General features: G+C 36.2%; 1 protein-coding gene across 1 annotated transcript; it reads right to left on the bottom strand.

Moving 5' to 3' along the window:
• Nucleotides 1–3,258: 3,258 nt before the first annotated feature.
• On the bottom strand, nucleotides 3,259–16,615 carry LOC140168236 (uncharacterized). The gene is made up of 5 exons (XM_072191571.1): nucleotides 16,425–16,615; nucleotides 9,727–10,087; nucleotides 8,438–8,611; nucleotides 5,903–6,053; nucleotides 3,259–4,243 (listed from the first exon to the last, which is right to left on the bottom strand). The coding sequence occupies exons 1-5, from the start codon at nucleotides 16,470–16,472 to the stop codon at nucleotides 3,796–3,798; spliced, it is 1,182 nt and encodes a 393-aa protein (XP_072047672.1). The 5' UTR covers nucleotides 16,473–16,615; the 3' UTR covers nucleotides 3,259–3,795.
• Between the last annotated feature and the right edge of the window lie 4,062 nt (nucleotides 16,616–20,677).

Genomic DNA, 20,677 nt, shown 5'->3' with positions numbered 1-20,677 from the left:
CAAATTTATCGAAGGGTGTAGTACCCCCTTAAAGGCCCATTCAGTGTGCTTATCCAGACGATCATAAAAATCATCAAATTCAGATTTTGGTACCTTTGTCACTCATTGCCATAAATGTACTAACATAGCCTGCTTGTGGTTCAGACGAAAGCCGTGTATTTGCATGAATCTGTCATTTATATACTGACAGTAGGTCCCTATATAAATTAGCTGCATGCATATGAATGAGGCTTCAGCTTTGTCAATACTTCTGTTTTCTTCGTTTTTTGACAAATTTATCATTTCAAAAATACTAAATGATGACAATATGAATGACTTATCCTGCACTTTTATAAACAATTTTAATTTTTTTCACACTTGCGCTAGAATCACTGTGTGAATGACGCCATGCATATATTATAATTAGCCTTTTTTCAAATATGGCGGGCACAAAAGGAGAGGGCGTACTTTGGTTTGGATAATCTTTTGTATGCTTCAGCTGACAAAAGATTACCCAAATCAAAGTACGCCCTCTCCTTTTGTGCCCGCCATATTTCAAAAAGGTGCCACAAGCGTATAAAATAATAATTATGATCATCATGTTTTCATAAGCTCTTCTATGTATAGGGTGTAAAATGAATACAAAGTAGGGTTTATTCATCAATCAGTCAGAAAATAAAGCACTTGCGTTTGTGTTTTAATAATTTAAAATAATAATTTATTCTGAGTTATATGAGGCACAAAAAGGTCAAAGTTTAATTTGGCATGTTTTAAGCGGTCAAAATTAAAGTTACTCCTGTATTATGTTTGTAAGATGAAACATAGTTCAATGCTAATCGTTTAGTTTACAATAAAACTGTTTAAAATTCCATATTCAACCATTGATTTTGACTGAAATTTAAAAAAATAAAATGTCTGCAAACAAAATTTCTTTTTTTTTTCCAGATTTTTACACGTGTCAACTAATTTTCCTGTATTGAGCTATGTTACATCGATTTTAACGTATCCGTACAAACAAGTTCTTAGTGTTAATAATTAACATTTCTGTCCAAATTTAAACACTTTTATATACACTTCCTTTCAAAAAATAACAGAAGTGTTAATAAAAGTGTTAATATTTTAACGGAAATGTTAATTTATTGTAATATGAGCACATTAAAAAGTGTGTTCAATGTAGCACACATGTTAATAAAATCAACTTTTAAAAGATAAACGTTACGAATTTAGGGACCGTTCACAAGCACTCGATAGGAGGGCCTGATGCAAAACAATTTCATCACAAAAATTTTTCGGGGCCCCCGTTTTGAGATCTCAAAAATTTCAGGCCCCCCCCCCTTTTTTTTTGACATGAAAATTATGGGTCAACCCCATAGAAATGCATATAAACTCAATTTTCCCAGGAAAAGTTTTTTCAGGACCCCCCCCTTAGCATGGTCAAAAATTGTTACCCCCCCTTTTTTGCATCAGCCCCCCCCCCCCAACAAGTGTTTGTGAACGGTCGGCCCCTTAACATAATATGTTCAAAATGTACATGCCGTTCAAATGTTAATACCAAAGTTTTTATCAAGTGTTACTCAAAATTGTTCATAATTATATTAATTCTTGTTTTTGCTGTGAAATAAGAACCTCAAATATGACATCGGCAGACAGGTAGGATTGCGTGGTTTATTAAAGTTTTGAATAGATTAATCTATTTGAACCAATTTCTTATTATTATTTTGACCCAAATCTATACACTGAAAGCACACGATTTAAATTCCTTTACATCTCTACGTGAACGGTATCTATGTATCTAAAGTCGTGTTCACACGATCGGACATAAGTCCCTTAATACCGGTAATAAGTCACTATTAGTAAATTTATTACTGGTTATGAGTCGCTTATTACCGGTAATATCTCAGTTATATCCGACTGTGTGAACACGACTTATTTGTGACTACCCACCACGAATGGGTTGTAATGTCGACAGAGCCTGTTTTGAGGTATGGTCGACCCATTCTTCCATTAATCCTCTCAAAAAGCAGAAAACAAAGGATTCTCAACTATTTTCCTGTTTTTTTGCTAAGAAACAAATTTGGACACATAATTTGATCAATCAATGTGAAGCTTATTTTGAGGCAGCGTTGCCTGCCCAATTTCTCAAAAAGTGAAATGCCGCCAGTCAGTCCATTTGTGGTGTCAGGTCACATTCCAGAAAAAAACAGCACTAATTTTTTTGGATTAAAAAATATTATCCTGTTTTGCCAAATGAAATATATAGCTAAATCTTAATCTTATAGTTAGTTATAACTGGCAATAAAAGTAAAATTTTAATATATGTCTAATTTTTTTTAAATAAGGGCCAAACATGCGTTTTAGAGTGTTTTCGTATTCTGTGACAATCAAACCCTAGACTTGAAAAGACTAGACTAATTTCAAGTTATGCATTCTAATTTTTGGAAAACACATGTTCTTAACTTTTATATAACCAATTATCAAAAATAACAAAATATTAACATTATGAGCCGACTCTTAGCCTATACTCTTAGTATAAATTCAGCTTGAGAACCAGAACTGGCTATATCCAAAAGTGATGTTTTGAGCTATATAGGTTTAAATTTTTTAATTCTTTTTAAGAAAAAAAACTAAACTTACAGCAAAACAATAACTTAACATTAAAAGTGGACATAACCAGTTATAGGTCTTTAAAAGCCCTCGATATAACGAAAAGTGGTATAACATCAGATTCAGCATCATGATCAGATTACTGTCAATGTATACTATACAGTGACAGTGACTGTATACTATACAGTGTATAGCATCATTATTATCATAATTATTCATATTATCCGGTATATTCAAAGCTCAAACCCAAATTGGTAAACTATTTGAATGTTTTAAACAATTTTGATTTATTTTGTGGTATTTCACAAAAAAGAAAAGTGAAAGTATACCTTTGATATTGCGTACTATATATTGAATAATAATTATGATGCTATGTTATACATTGGTAATCTTAGACTAAGGACAGTATAAAGAGGTTTTGAACAGCAAAGAAAACGTTTACATGTTGGGTTATACAAAGGGTATTTATAAAACTTTTTAATAATATGTTATTTCAAAGTATATAAAATATTTTGCATGAATATTTGCCAAAAATATTTTATAATAACATTTTGCCAACATTTTTGAAATGTTTTTCTAGTGTTTTTTTTTCATATAAAACGTAGTTTGAAAACGTTTTATGATCTTTATATAACCCGACATTTCAATGTTATTAAACTGACCAAAAAACACGTTTATAACATTTTAAGAACATTTTGTGTTTGCTGAGTATAATTATATTTCGCATATTTGAGATTTCTTCAACATGGTACGCTCCTGGAGCACAAGTGACTACTTTACTACATATTTCTGGCAGCTATTTACTTCAGATTTATGTCAGATGATCGTTAAATCAATCTCTAGGAAAAATACAATAATAAATTAAAGAAATGGTAGAATCCAACAGGGGCTCGAACCTAGACTCGATCCTCCAGTCCTCGAATACTCACGCACGGCCGCTCCACTGTGCTCGAATAAGGCAACGTGAAGGATTGTGGGTAAAAAAGGCGCCGCCATTAGAGGCCAGAAGGATTCAGGCTAGCTCGAACCCACAACCTATGGATCACGAGACTATTTTTGCCATACTTAGTAAATCAATATTTGCGGTTGCGTCGCTTTGACTTGTGCTCTAGGAGCATTACGTGTTGAAGAAATCTAAAATTATCGCTATATGCTTCCATGGAGTGATCGGGTACATTTTCAGTGTCGCACTTCAACATATAGCGATCGATATCAATCGGGAAGAGTCTTCAATTTGCCCTGTCCTGTTCCACTCTTTCTGTTTCCCGAATGCTTTCTATTTTTACCACTATCATTCGCAGCTGCCTTTTGAATTGCAGCCGTTTTAAATGTTCCTTCTTTTGGTTTTGAATTTTCTTCCATACCATTATTACTTTCTGTCTTTGTATTATTTCTTTGGTCCGATTTTGAATCTTTTTTATCATCATTGTTATTCGTTTGTTCATCCACACTGTTCTTTTTGTTTTCCTTTGTTTTATCATTAACTTTTCCCACCTCATTCTCCTCATATGCAGGATTATTATAGGTTCCAGCAGCATTCTTTGGATCATCCTTTTCTTTTTGCGTGGCTGCAGTACCGGTATTCTTTGATGCGTCAAGAGACGAGGCTGCACTTGGGCTGCAATTCGCTTCTGGATCATCATCAGATGGTTTGTAATAACTGCAATAATCATGATTATATTCAACAATGAAATTATATACTATATACTTCATCTATTTATATAGAACATGCCCACGTCTTTACACTCTTTTAGGGCACTGCGTATAGTTTGTTCCTTTAGCATTATATACCCCGATAAGTATACTGATGCATGCTGTTTCTATCGTACCCTGAGTATTTGCACAGTGCTTTCGTTTTTTATTAAAACAACAACCGAGAACACTGCAAATTTTCGTCAAATCCTTGCCTTTAAAGTCGTAAGTCGTCACCCTCCCCCCCCCAAATATCCTGACTACAACAATGGGCGGATTTAAACAACATTTAGTGTTGCTCAAAACGACATTCATTGATCTATTGTATGAAAAATTTGCCCTGATAAGGAAATAAAGATAACAAAAAAAGGTGGGTTTTACATTTCCCCGTTCCGATTTCACCTGACTATGGCTCTTACCATGAAGGTAGTAGCAGGTAGTAAAGGAGAAAGCTGGCACGCATTCTATTGTACAATCATAATTGCCGCGCCTTTGAGGTTTCCAGTCAACGTTTTGATTATGTAACACGATTATCACTTATGATCTTCATGCATGATCGCACAATTGTATGCGCTCTAAATATGTTAAAACAGCATAAGTCATTCTAACTTGATGAAAATGATGCACATTATGCTTTATATCTCTTTCATTGGCTAGTTAAAAAGAGGGCTCAGGACGCGGTTAATTTTGAAACCTCGGGGAGGAACAATTGTGTAAGTTTTGGGTAGACAAATAAACTCGGACCACCCCGGGCAGTACCGGGCAACATTGAGATACACCTCGTTTGATGGGAGCATTTCTGAACTTATGAATGAGCAATTTATTTTTAATAAGATCTTTGTATTTTTAAAACAGTGGTTAAAACAATTTTATCCGTCCTTAAAAAAGCATATTATATGAATAATCAATTTCAACAGCTAAGTGAATGTATGCGCATCCATAATACATGTTTTGCGCATACGTGATTTGAACCCTCATGAGACGGAGTCATTGCAAAAATTGTCGGCGATGATCATTAGATCAAAAGTTTATCTGTCTCTATATAGGCCTATTGTGATTACAATAGGACTTACGTAATGAGCTTAACGCGAGCTCACTCCTTCTCTACTAGATACTACCTTCATGCTCTTGGCTCTTACCAACATGGCCAATCTAGACCCAGACCTGTGATACCAAATAATTTTAGTATATTGAGAAAAATGAAATTGCTGACCGTATCAAAGGCCTTCTCGAGATCTGTAAACATGATAAAAATGCTTCCAATAAGATGGCCATTTTTGAGGATATAATTAAGGGTTTTTAACTGATGAGCAGGTGTTTAGGTCTGAAGCCAGATTGGTTGGAAGAAATAAGGTTAATTATAATTCTGGTGGAAGTACAATTGATTGTGGATCAGTCTCTCAAACATCTTACAATCGGACAGAAACATACCGTAGTCATGACCTCAGTTTTGAAAAGTCTTTTTGGACCAGTCTTGAAAAGGAGTGTTACCCCGGGTGTTACCTACTGGCTATTTTTGCAAGAGATTGTTATTTTAATTTTGTATATAAATCATATCCTTCTTTGTAAAATAGAATCGCTTAATTCTGTTAAAATTACATTAGTAGTGTTATTTATATAGGCCTACCTTCGAATCCAAATTCTTATTTTATGGCGATAACGCCAAGCCGCATAAGACAGAGGCAGAAGCAGAAGAAACAAGAGAACCAACCAGCCACAGTTTCTGCATCGTGATCGGGTAGAAAGTGCACCTTTATCAACACAGGTACTCCCTATATCTAAGGAGAAATCAAGAAAATAAGTCTTAACATTTGTATTTTAGAAAACACAATATAAATCACTATATCGTAGTAACATGAATAGCAAACATCGAAACGCTTCATTCAGAAATAAGAACTGTCTTAAACAAGACAACGCCATGGATAAAGATCATGTTCCATAATTTTACATTGACAAGTACTAGGCCTAATGCTAGTAGGCCTAATTTTGTGTATGGCACAACTAACCAGATGGGAATATCCCCGGAGGAATATCACCAATGACATACTACTCAAGGATTTTCATGTTAAACACTAAATAAGAATGTGTGCTAAATAGGGCTACATTTAATTCATACTTGTAACAAAGAGCTGAAATCATATCCTCTGAGTCTCACAACAATCCAATAATCTATATTCAGATAACCTTTGAAATGCTCATTATAATCAACATACAATTTGTATTGAATTTTCAACCAAATGTCCCCATGTACTCTGAAGACAGGGCACAGTGTCATCGACCCTATATCTTCATGGCAGGAATCGCCATGGTAGGTTAAATCCACAGCCACGATTAGCCATTTGGTTCAAACCTTTAAAGCTCTTTTAAACTAATAATTAGTCGAGGGACATAACTAAGGCTACTCACAATAGCCGGGTAATCGATCTTGGTTGTGCGTGATTAAGCTTGTATACCCCATTGAGGTCAATGGTCATCGACTTTTATACTGCCTACAGTGAGTGCAGCTGTACTACACGCTGCACGCTGTAGTCCATAACAGGACCAACGCAATATAAAATGGTCAAATTTTGAGTTCAAAGCGCACGGCCAATTTTCAAAGCGCATTCTAGCGACTATCATATCTGTTCAACACGTATTTCCAAGTTTATGAGACCAAATCTGGTTTCTTGAGAAAAAAATCATGACGGGAGATATTCATCATTTTCTAACCCGGTATCAGAAGATTTTCGTCTGATATCAAAATCGTGCATAGCAATTCACGTGTATCGATCCCGTGTATTCATTTTAGTGTCCCTTCTGCACCAAATAATTATTAGCCAGGCGGTGTCGGTGTGCAGGGGAGTTTGCGAAATGCAATGCCAAATTTAATTCGACTTCTATATCAACTTCATTCACCTGCCGATCTAACATTGCCTCTGATTAGTCAATTACATGATATCTTCACTTTAGTCACCAATCAGAATGGAGCTTTGCAAATAATTCACCCCAATTTTTTTGCGTGTTGAAATTATTCTAACAATGTTGCTGATTGGGCCAATGGATAATGAACACTTATTTTTGGCCAATCGGCAGGTAGTTTTCATAGGGTTAATAAATGCGTATCACTTGTTGCTCGAGAAATTGTACAAAATTAATACAAGCGTACTGAGATATTGATTATTAACCTATTTCATACACGAGAAAAATAGTCATAGTTTATGTTATTTTTATAAGAAATTGTTAGAAATACAAATTAAAGTTTGCAAAGTTTTTTCAATCATCTATATCTCAGATTATTCGTGACATGTTCATACGGTATTGTATATCGATGGACAACAAAATTATTTTCCTTTACTATGACACCGCATTTGAAACAATCACCTTTATCACGGCTGAGTACATGTCTTGTGAATTGGGGGGGGGGGGCTCAAACAGAATGTGCCAAATTGCCCATTGTTCTGTGCTCGAACAACTACATAACCTCAATAGCGGGTGGGAATTTGGGAAAGACAGCCTGGCACCTCCTCATTCTGCTCACCAGCCTGGTCACACGTTACTGTGGGATGACATTCCATGAATCAACCCGGATTCGTCGCAGGTCATTCAATGTGATTGCAATAGGCAGCAAAGCTGGTCCCACAAGTGTTCAATCGGGTTGAGGTCACAGTCTGGGCTGATGGCAAGCCATTCCATTGTATCTAGACTACTCCCGTATCATGCATATTATTATTCTGTAGGTAGTCGTTGATTACCCTGGTTCTGTGGGGGAAAACGTTACATTGTCATCTTGAGGATTGCATAAGGTCCCAGATTGCAACTTGCTGCACAGAATAATGGTCAATTTTGCACATTCTGTTTGAGACCCCACTACATTCACAAGAGGTGTACTCTGTCGTGAAAAGGGGTGCTTCTTTCAATTGTGGCGTCATTGTAAAGGGGAATAAATTAGCTGTCCATATGCAGCACGATATGAACATGTCATAAATAATCTGAGATATAGACGCTTGAAAAACTTTCCAACCTTCTTTTAAGGAGTTTTTGTATATATGCGGTCAGGTCAGTGAATATCAAAATTACTTGCTTTTACAAATGTAGTACTTGTAGATGACAGCATAAAACAAAAACAAGAGAGCGAAAAGACTGACAACAAACAACGAAGGAAGATTTCAATCTTCCTTATTACCATTTTCCGAGCCACAGCGCGGCTTGGTAGTCATATTGGTACTTTGTTCCGTTGTACTAGTACTCTTCTTGGTGTCGTCAGCTATGTCGTCTGTTGTTGATGTATCGTCATCTGTTGACGTTGCTGATGTCGTTGTCATGCCATATGACGTTGATGTCATTGTTGTTGGTGGTCCTTAAAAGGAAAATTTAACAAAGTTGGTTTCAGTTCGAATCAAAAATATGTACAAATCCTTTATCCACAGACTAAACAAATTTTGAGTTAACCATTTTAATTGGATGTTTTACTATTTATATTACTTTTTATGATTTTAGTATTGTGAGCTGAAAAACTTAAATAGACATCTAAATTCTATACTTTGTTCAGAATATATTTTGGCTGAATTTTAAAACAACATGCAGATAGCTTGTTGGAAGTGGACGTCTATGCAGAAAGGGTGAGAGAAAGGGTTGATTACCTCTATAAATGAAATAATTATGATATGATGTACTTTAAGGAGCATTGGGTTTATAGGGGCTGTGCAATAATTATGAGCCCTGGGGAGGGTAAAATGGAAGGGGGAAGACATTTTTGGCGAGCCGAAAGGGGTGCAAACAATTTTTGGCAAGTCGAGAGGGGGGGCAAGTGATTTTTGGCACACATTCTTGGGGCGCCTTTTAAACAAAACGCTCTAAAAAGGCTTAGGAAAACCGTACGCAAATGTTCCTGCTCGCTGCGCTCGCAACATGTATATAGACCGTTTATTGCAAATTGGGATCCCAAAAATTTGGCATGTGCAAGGAGGGGGGGGCAAAGATTTTTGGCGGGCCGAGAAGGGGGGGCAAGTGATTTTTATCGGACCGAGAGGGGGCAAGCGATTTTGGCGAGCCGTTTCGAAATTTTACCCCCGGGGGCTCATAATTATTGCACAACCTCTATACTGTACATGTTGTTTTTAACAATGTGGTTATACAACTATCATTGTATTTTTTTTTATTGTTGAAGACATGTTTAATTGTTGTTAATTATTTGTTGTCATTTTAATTTTACGGGGAAAATCCAACACAATGAATTGGCATTGGGCTATTCCAGTTGCTATCCATAACCCCCTATGGAAGACCATGACCTTAATCTCCCAAACAGGTGGTGTAGATTTCAAATGAAGTCACCAATTCAGGTAACCCCATTTGGAGTCCCCAATTGAGATAACTCCGTTTGAAAACCACACTCCCTGTGTGGAAGATTAAGGACATGTCTTCCATAGGGGGTGTATGGATTTCAACAGGAATAGTCCAATTCAAGAAACTTACCAAAAAGATCAGCATTCAATGCTGTACAGTATTGTCTCCCATTGTCCAACTCATCAGTAGCAACCCAGTTTGTTTCTTGTAACTCATCCAACGAGCGTTTAACACAAACACTACGGTGAAAGAAGTACGAGCTTTCGTGTTGTGGGCCGAATGAAACAAGCGGATCAATTACAGGGCATGAAATCTGCACTACAGGGTTGACTGGAATGACTTCTTTGTCTATGCTATTTGTTTCATTGAATTTTCCGGGAAATATAATGGGCTTTCCATTTACAGTAAGACATGGTGGTGGTTGACAGTTACACATGGGGACGGTTGGGTCTATTGTCAAGGCTTCTGTGTGATCGGCTAAGTAGAGCACCTGAAACAAAACAAGCAAATGAAATAGATATATACGAGGAGTTAAGGTTAGCAACTATTTCAAACTGTTGCGATTTGGTAGTTCACAGCATCTTGCGAATGGTAGTGAGCTTTAGCAAAAATTGCATTGATCATTGTATAGCGAGTGTGTATATAGAATTCAAATCGTCGGCAAAGTGCTACACTATCGTAAGTGACATTTTTGTCCAATTTGAGATGTTGACGAATTATGGAAGGCCATATAATTTATTATAAAAACAAAATTTTAAACCAGGTTTTAAGTTTCAAAATTGCTTAATTATTTTTTAGTTAATAAAATAAAATATCGCAAGTGCATTTGCAATTTTATTAATGCGTACAACACTATCGTATGTGCCACTTACGATAGTCGTGCACGCTAATTTTGTTTTTCCATCTGCTGCAAGACCCTCGTATGTGCCACATACGCTACTTTCTTGGACCAAGCTGCCTAGTTGAGACGACAAATCCAGTGTTTTTATTCTTAGATTCAGTAATACATCTTGAGAGATAACATTAGGGCAAAAGGTGTCTTTCTATTGTAAATATTATGTGCCGAAATAAATTAACAGTTGTTAAGTAACATAAAATGACAGATACTGGAAATTTGAGCCGATATTACGAATATCCTAATTTAGCAGTCAATGCTACACTATCGTATGTCATGTATGTGGCACATACGATAGTGTTGCACTCTACACTAATTTCTATTTGAGTGCAACACTATCGTAAGTGGCACATACGATAGTGTTGCACTCTACACTAACTTCTATTTGAGTGCAACACTATCGTATGTGGCACTTACGACATTTTAATCAGTAATCTATTTATTAACTTTAATACCAATTATTGTAGTATATAATTATCAAAATTAAATTGCTTTACATTCCCATGTCATTTTATGGCTACTTGGAAACAAACGGCTACGCAAAACCCAAATATGCTCCTCATGTAAAACTGTCCAAACTGCACTTACGATAGTGTAGCATTCTGCCGACGAAATATATTAACAGATATAGTTTTTTATAGGTGCTATGGTTCTTGTTGTAAAGAGGGCTGAAACAGCAACACTTTTGCAAAACGTACATAACTCATTAACAACAATAAATTAAGCAAGTTTTCAAAGTATATGATTTGTAGAATAAACTATTGCAAAACATCAAAGTGTTATTTTTCAATAATATATTGATTTAGATAATGAAAACCGATTTTGTGGCTGCTTCAACCAACAATACCTAGTCTACCATTAAGAGTTTGTATTCAATAGCTGTTTAAATGCATTTCTGTTTGATAAAAAAATAAGGAGACAGAGGTTCAGGGGCGTAGCAAGAACTTCGGGGTCACATGGACAATAGGGTGTGGCAAAAAAACATTTTTTCCCCTCGATTTGGAACTCTCAGAGAATTTTACTTGAGTACATACTACTATTATGCTGGAATATCAGTAAAATCGAAGCATGCTTCGCCCAGGCAGTAGATTTTCACAAAATCCCTACTTATTTGCTATTTCTTACTGTATAATTCTTGTTTGGACCCTCTAGAACCTCAGATAGCAAGCAGTCTCCAATTGGTTACTTAATTGATTATTTATTTTAAATTATTTCAATTAAGGGCTACGGGTAGCATCATGGAGCATTTCCCCAGTTTTGTTATTGTTGTTGGCGTAGTTGTATGTATGCTTTATTATGTTTAGCTTCCAATTAACAGATTGTGTGTAATGTTGTATAGAAGAGTTTACATGATGCAGTCATGTCTACAGTAGAATTCAACTCGACCTTTGCAGGACTTAAACCCCATTAAAAGCTATTAAACCAAGATAACACTCATTGAAAACAGCTCAACTGATTAAATCATATCTTCTCTGGTTAAATACACACAACATATGTGTCTGCTTTACACGTACAATGGAGCAATGAGCTGGGATTATACTTTCAGTTGGGTGAACGATTATAAAGCGAGCGCTAGAGAACAATTGTGTGTGGTCTTTGTTTACGAAATGAGACAATACGTGCTTATTGTTAACCAGCGTTCTTGAAAATGAGAAACATGGTGGTTTGCAGACTTAACACGGTTTGGAAATAATTTCTTCATATTTTTTGGTGTTATCTGTCGTTTACATATCCTTCCTAAAACACCAAAGTACGCATATTTCCAAACATCTAAATTAGCTAAAAATTTAGGACATGTTACAAAACTATATTGTCTAGAATTTTAGAAGAGTACTTTTAATATTGGCCGGTTATTTTTCACACAGCGACGTTAACTAGGCATATCCCCATGCTTTTAACGTAGGCTATTTGTAGAGGTCACGCGTCAATGGGAAAGAGCACTGTGTATTGTGTATAGGAAAACGGACAGTAACTGCAGTATGATTAGTATATGAAATGGTATTCCTGTAATGGTAGCAATAACTGCAGGGCATTTAATTAGGTACAAAACGAGGACACGTATCTGCTTCTTCTTAACTATCAAACGAGGACGCACCTGCAACCGTCCTTGCTTTGTTTTATAGCTACAATGAATTGCTGATTGCGTAAAAATATGTATTTTAGGCTATGTAATACCCATATGTAAAAGGTACACGATTCGCTGCAGTTTGACCAGGCGTGTCCACGGTCAGATAGTGAAAGTTACGTCCTCAGTATAATCCACAACATCCACGTTTGATAGCAGGAACAGGGTGGATGGCCGGATGGGTGGGGGTGTGTATGGGAGGAACTTCGGGGAGTGGGATGTGTTAAGGTATGTATTGTTCCTTATAAACAGTTGCAAATCTATTACTCGGCGGTAATCCAGGAAATGGTAAAACTACATTGCTTGCACAGCTTGCTTGTGTCGTGATTGAGTGCTTGTGTGGGCGTGGCGGTGAGTGGTGGGATGGGGTGCACTCGTGTGTTGGGGCGTGTTTATAAATAGGATGAGTGAGGGGTGGGTGTATAGGAGGGGTGTGTTTGTGGGTGTTTGATGGCCGATGTGCTTCCTTAGAGTAAATCTTTTACTCAGTGGTATTCCGGAAAATGGTAAAACTACATTGCTTGCAATCTTGTGTGTGTAAAAAGTGATTATGTATGTTTATTTGAAGGGGTGTATGTGTGGGGAATGTATGGGGCGTGATCGATATGTTTGTGAGGGATGGGCAAAGTAGATGCGTGGGGTGTTGGGTGGGTATAAGAGCATATGGTATGTGGGTGGTTGGAAGGGTAGGGGATGTTCGTTTGTGATTGTTGAAAATAGGATGTCTGTCAGATGAATGTTTTCATAGTTCTGCTATAAATCTACGGCATATCCGGAAACTGGTCAAACTAGATACAGCTTACATAATTGGTGCGTGGTTTGAATACGTAGGGGTGTATATGAGAGTGTGTTGTGTGGAGGGGGTGTGTGGGGGGGGGGGGGGGAGTTTGTGTGATGCGTGTGGTTCGTGCCGGGGGTTCGTGGTTCCATTCCTCTGACATTATTGTAGTGACACCAGTCTTCTCTATACCTAATTGGTAGGCCCCTATCCCCTTTTGGAAATTCTTCAATCTCATAATAATTCAGAACGAGAACAATTCCCATCCTGAAACCGGAATGGCATAGGCCTATAGTGGTGTAAATTGTTTCTCAAAAGGCAATGCAAAGCAGTCTACACTATACCCAGAGAAACCGCACGGAGCGGCCGTTTGAACAAACATTCCATGTGATGTGATGTCATATTTGTTTGACTTCATTTCTGTCTTTTTCTGCCTCCGCCAGGAGGTAGTTTGATTTGAAATTGACACCTAAAATGCCGCACATTGCCCGGCATGTAGGCCGATTGTACAAATTTATATTCTGACAAGTACTCTAATTTCCGCCCAGCTTCATTGCTGTACTAAAGTATTGCAATTTTATTGCGTTGATATAATTCGGAATAATTCGTTTTAAAGTATTTGCTTCCCCAATTCCCATACGTGGTTGGTTATGTTGGTGGTATGTAGGCCTATGTCAGTTTTTTACATTCTACTGAGTACTGTTGCAATATTTTTGCATGCATATACCCATGACCGTTTCAAGACTATGACTGAGAAATTTGCTTGTTGTTTATAAAATAAAATGCAAGAATCATCTTTCCCACACAATACTTCTTACAAACAAGGTGTTGATATTGGCCCTTTCGATGCAAAACAAAGCACAAATGAAGGAAAGAAAACAAAACAATAATGTTTTTGATTTTTATTCAATTACACATATACAAAAAAAAGTAATGGCCTATGAAAAGACTCCCCTAAATATAATAATATTAATATTATTTTAGTCCTGAATACAAAATATAATAAACAAGCATAAAAGAATCTGATACAAAAATGTGTTACTCTGAAACGTTACAATTGTAATTTTCAGTCAAAAAATCCACAAGAAATGACTCTTGATACAACTTAGGCCTATATTTAAAAAACAGAAACGGCTGCCTGCACCTGGAACTCTTCATATCTGAAAGTTTGAAGGTCTTATTTCATACATCAGAATTATCTGCAAGATTGCAAGATGGCTTTAGGTGACCGTGGCCCTATTGGCTAATGCACAAATTTAGATTTTCTTTCTATTTAAATAATACTATAGTATGTTAAAACTTATGCCCTGTAGATTACATTCGGTTCTTGAGATATGGCCTGTCAAAATGGCGCGAAACCAAAAAAAATTGGGAACAACTTTCTTTTTATTTTCTATATTTTTGACAAGTCCAGTTGCCAGATGATTTTCTAATTCATGCATGAATTATGCAAAGTAAAGATTTCAGATAATCAGATAGGCCTACAATTAAAAGAGCTATGGTACTGAGGCATGGTACATGGGTAGAACACACACTATACTACAAAATTACGGTTGCGTTTTGGCAAATTTCAATTTGCATAATTAATAAGGGCCACTTATTAGAAAAGTTGATTAGGGCCCTAATTAATTATGCAAATGGAAATTTGCCAAAGGCATCCATTTTATTTTGTAGCCGATCTGAACATTTTACTTTGTATAATTCTTGCATATAGGCCTATAATTAGAAAATAAGGCCTACCTGACAACATTGCATAACAAAAATAAAAAGTTGTTGCCAACTTCTTGGTTAAGTGCCATTTTGACAGGCCATATTTTGGTAACCGAATATCCGATTAAAATAAAAAATTTCAGTTTTGTAATCAGGAGAGAATGGGCTCACATATTTCAATCAGACAAAAATCTATATCCAATAGCGTTACCTTAAAGCTAGCATTATAAGTGTCTCCTTAACTAATAACAAAAGCGGCCCACTGGTATCTTGGAGGCATTGTCTTTTTTAAAGACATTTCTTGTTTAGTATAAGGCCGTATAAAATTAATATTTTGGTTCTCGTCCAGAGGATTTTCATGAATTGATGAGGGAGGGAGGTTTTTTTTTTTTTTTTTTTTTCCAATGTAAAATCACCATTTTCAGTAGTTTTCGGTCTTTTCCAACAGTGCTTGAAGAAACGATGAGGCACTTTTTTTTTTTCAAATGTGAGATTCTGAGGGATAAACCCCCTAGAGTACCACAAAAAGACTTGGAAGTGATCCTTGTTCTCTAATAAACTTATTTATATGTATGAAAAATTCATAGATCATTCCAAAGTCTAAAATAATTGAAAAATCTAAAAAAAAAAAAAAAAAATCTGACAAATCACAGAAATTGAGGAGGGAGGGGACGAGAACAAAAACATTAATTTTATACGGCCTAACATGCCTATAACACTACATTGGTTCATTATGTATGGTCGCCGTACTTATAATTATATACAAAAATGCATGTTTTATTCCCATGTACTTGAGCATAAGATCCAATATAAGGCCCCAATTAACATGTTTTCCTCTAATGTTTACCTATAATGATCATGGTGGACATTATTCGGAATAAAAGGTACACTTGATGTATATGCATGATGCGACACATAAAATAAAATAATACTTCCTCTTCAGTGAACATAATAATATGAGCGTCATAACATTATATGCAATGCATATAACACAACTATCTCCTTGGCGACATTACATGCATTAATGACGACCAACTCCTGTGCATGTGCACAGGCATAATCTACATAAAAAACATGCGAATATTTAAGTCAAAATGGTATAAGCCATAATCTGAAAGCCATTTTCAATGTTTGTTAACCAAGTCTAATGCAGTAATGACGATCAACTCCTGTGCATGTGCATAGGCACTTTGTACATATATTAAAACATGCGAATATTTAAGTCAAAATGGTATAAACCAATGTCTGAAAGCTATTTTCAGTGTTTATCCATGTTAACCAAGTCTACAATTTAAAAATAGAAATCAAATTGTACTTACTGTTAGCAAGAAAGATAACCCAATTCCCCATGCCATCACAGCACTCATACGTACAATATAATCATAATATTTACCAAAATACAAACACTAATTTGTATTTATCAACGTGTAGAACATGCATTTCCTTATTCTTATAGCTAACTTCATAATCCAAGTCGCTTATGGCGAGCGATTATTAACTATCCAATGGTTTATAAATTTTATATTTTTACGCCAGAAGGCCGTGGTCTAATTCACTTGTTAAAACCGATCGCTCGTCACTCGCTAATGCAAGTTAAATCGCACAATGCATGCGCTGGTACGGATAATACCTTTATTTTCAGTCAGACATGAACTTGCACAAGGTCAATCATAAAACACAATAGGTAGAATTGTGACGTTTTTTGTGTTTTTGACTTCCTTCTCAGTCATAATTTATTTAATTCCGTCCGTATTAATTGTTTCATTGAGGGGAATGTAGATTTTACTTCTTGATAAGACAAGATTTAGTAAATATAATAGGCTACTGATCGGTTTAGTGTTGAAATTAATTTCTGTTTAAGGTTATCGCAAAGAGTTCTGCCGTCAATGTATTGAAAATATACAGAAATGACGAAATGGAGTACCACACGCAAAGGGAAATGCCGAAAAATCGAAGTTTTACTGTTTTATGTTTAAGGGACGTCACATTATTATGCCAACATAATTGTATCATATACTACCGTATGGTTCTAACACGAAATAGTATTTACCTATAATATATATCAACGAAACTGTCACATGATCTGTTTAATTTCATTTCAATTTATTAATTCCCGTCATACGAGCAGTGGTCAAAATGTTTTGGAAAATCATTCTTCAATTACAATTATTTGAATCTTGAATACGCTTAAGGCCCGGGCTGAAGGTTAGCAACTATTTCAAACTGTTGCGATTTGGTAGTTCACAGAATCTTGCGAATGGTAGTGAGCTTCGGCAAAAATTGCATTGATCAGAAGAAGAATTCTGTGGTTCTTGAGTTATGTTGTAAAGAGGGCTGAAACAACAACACTTTAGTAAAACGTACATAACCCGGGTCATTAACAACAATAAATCAAGCAAGTTTTCAAAGTATAAGATTTGCAGAATGAATTTTTGCAAAACATCAAAGTGTCATTTTTCAATAATATATTGATTTAGCTAATGAAAATCGATTTTTTTGGCTGCTTCGACCAACAATACCTCGTCTACCCTTACTGTTAAGTCTACTTCATTGTGAACATGTAATCGTTGTTTTGGGGTGATATAAACGTTACCATGGTTACCGTCTTCTCTCAAAGAGCACCTCATTCGTATTATTCAAACAAGACAGAAATCTATAGTGAGATTATAAATACATGAGATAAAGGATTTTTTTTTTAATTCATTCAAGTTGAGTGAAATAACTTGCTGTCGGCCCTGGATTACTATGTGAGACCGGGGGGGCACTCCCACTTTGGAGGTAACGCGTATGTAGGGCTGTTAAGACCCCCTTTTTCAGCATCGCTGTCACCCAAAGATCTCATATTTTTTTACGAACACATGCTCTGTCACCCAAAGACCCCTTATTTTTCCATTTGATTTGTCACTCAAAGACCCTTATTTTTCAATTTGAACAGCAAATTTCATTTATCACTGATTTTGTTACTTATTTTGAAAAAACAAAGAAATTTGAGGCCATTTAGAACTAGAAATTCGATATTCGAGATTTCTGTGGCGCTGTTTCGGCTCTCACCCGAAGGTTCCATTTGAAAAAAAGGGTCATGTTCTCACCCAATGACCCCATATTTTTTACATTTTGCTCTCACCGAATGCCAAAAATCATGCTCTCACCCATTGACCCCATTGCCCCTTAGTGCGGAAGTGCCAGCCCTAAACCTATGTCCATTTCATATTGAAGTGCCCCCCCCCCCGGTCCAAGACCATGAATAACAGTATTGTTTGATTGTTTGTTTAACAACATGGTTGGACTACAAGCTCATCTCATTATGTGAAACAAAAAACCACTGAAATCAGCCATTCAAGGTTAGTTGGATTTTTGTGCTGAAAGTCAGTTGAAACTTTTAGAAATTGTTTATCACCAACCAGCACGTACTAACTTACATTCGAGTATTTTGAAAGACACAATTTTAACTATATTTGCAACATCAATAAAAAACAAAAGCCAAAAAAATTAATTTAATCACATAATACTACAATTTAAAAGGCACGCTTTTTGTGTGATTTTGCAGTGTAGTCTATTTTAATTAAAATTAAAATTAAAATTTCACAAGAAAGAATGAACATTTTACCAACCCAAAGTGTTACAATTAAACATGACAACAAATAAACACAAATCCCGACCGGCACACAACCCAACTTGAAAAAAAAAGCAAGGGAATGTGCCGGCACGGGAATCGAACCCAATACCTTCCGATCTCTAAACTGTTCATTCTTTCTTATTAAATTATTAAATTTCCTCTTGTAGCGAGCAATCGTTCCCCATTGTGTTTATTTATTCTTGTGCAGGATGCGTATCCCCATTACCTACTTTACTATTAATTTCATGTTAATGCTGTTACGTAATCACTAATCAAGTAAATTAATACTGATACGTAATCAATAGTACATATAAACATCACAAAAAAAGTAACTAACCCCCCCTTAAATAATGACCATTTTTCAAAAACGGGTAATTGTATTACAAATCTGTAAAATGCGTTGGAAGTAGAATTTATTTCTGCACATTTTGACACCTCATTTGCAGGAATTGACTAAATATTGACGTCACAGTGTACATTTAAATCAATGTAACCCAAGATTTGAAAGTTGCAGTAAATTGTATTGATTTTGTATTCAGTGTAATCAAAGGAAATCTGTGTAATGATATCTGAGTGTTTTTGTATTGTAAATAAAAGTTTGTATGTAAGTGCTGAAAATTACCTTTACCAACACCTGCAACCCCGGTTGCAAAGTGTTTAACATGCTGTTTCTGGTGTTGGATTTCCCATTGGGTGCTCCCAGGTGCGGGCTGATATTTTACCAGAGTGAGGGAATGAGCTTCCTCTACCTCCCTAGCTCAGTTGTTGAACATGCCAGCTTTAGGGCGGAGGAAACCATCAGATTCAACGGCCAGTATGTTCAAATGTCCTGGCCATTCGTTTTTGCTACTGCAACGATGTAGACAGTACAGTCAGCGACACAATCATGATGAGATAGTGTTCTTTCCCCTTTGTTACTCTTATCTTGGTATTCGTGGCATTTGTTAGGTTAGGTTTAATACCAGGTCTTTCAAGAGCACTTGTGAGATATGTTCCGGCCGGACTTTGTCCTTAAACTGCTGGAGAACAGTGCGGTAAGATCGGGTGCTGTTTTTCTGGTAGGGCTAGTTTAGTTCCAAGGTTTCTTGCCATGAACATCAAGCTCCATCTTTGTTTTCTTGAGTATTCTAAGGGGACAAGGACGTAGTGATTCTCTTCATATTGGAGAAGCCTATCTCAATGGCTCCGAATTTTCATCATGGGCCAAAGCGCGGAAGAGGAAGATTTACTTCCCAACGGTCAACAGGCTGGTGTTGAACATGTCATCATTGGTCAACCTTCCAACACTGGCCAACATGTTCCAGATCAGAGGCGAACTACTGCATATTGGTAGATCTCGGCTGCTGTGTGTCCAGAAATAAGCTGAAACAGGGCTGATCACCCGTAAAGCTGCTGGGACTGGACTAAACATACTGCAGTTACTGTCCGTTTTCCTATACACAATACACAGTGCTCTCACCATTGACGCGTGACCTCAACAAAATGATGTATGTTGGAAAGAATGGACACTTGCCTAGTTAACATCACTGTGTGAAAAATAACCAGCCAATATTTTATTTATTCTCCAAAACTTCTAGCAAATATATTTCTCTAACATGACCTAAAATTACAGCTAGGTTAGATGTTCAGACATGGTCGCACTTTTGTAAAATATGAGTGAGGGCAAGGCATAGCTAGCCAACTCCCCGTGTTAATTGAATGGAGATTTGACCGAAAATATTGGTATCGAAACGCAGACTTCTGACGGATGCCACAAAAAAACGGTAAAAGCTACATTTAAACTATTCTAAATAGGTTCTAGAAAATATAGTTTTGTAACATGTCCTAAATTTTTAGCTAATTTAGATGTTTGGAGAGGGTCGCACTTTTGTGTTTTAGGAAGGATATGTAAACGACAGATAACACCAAAAATATGAAGAAATTATTTCCAAACTGTGTTAAGTCAACAATCATTAT

Source organism: Amphiura filiformis, chromosome 13 (genome assembly GCF_039555335.1).
Source record: "Amphiura filiformis chromosome 13, Afil_fr2py, whole genome shotgun sequence".
Taxonomy (NCBI): Eukaryota; Metazoa; Echinodermata; class Ophiuroidea; order Amphilepidida; family Amphiuridae; genus Amphiura; species Amphiura filiformis.
The sequence above is the reverse complement of the archived record's forward strand: the minus strand, read 5'-3'. Positions and strand labels throughout refer to the sequence as shown.

What these genes read in the sequence shown, in the direction of transcription:
- LOC140168236 (XM_072191571.1), bottom strand. Translation starts at nt 16,472, where the DNA reads ATGAGTGCTGTGATGGCATGGGGAATTGGGTTATCTTTCTTGCTAACA. An exon ending in GGTTATCTTTCTTGCTAACA is followed by an intron (nt 10,088 to 16,424) that starts GTAAGTACAATT and finishes GTTTTGTTTCAG; the next exon opens with GTGCTCTACTTAGCCGATCA. An exon ending in ATAAGAATTTGGATTCGAAG is followed by an intron (nt 4,244 to 5,902) that starts GTAGGCCTATAT and finishes TGATTATTGCAG; the next exon opens with TTATTACAAACCATCTGATG.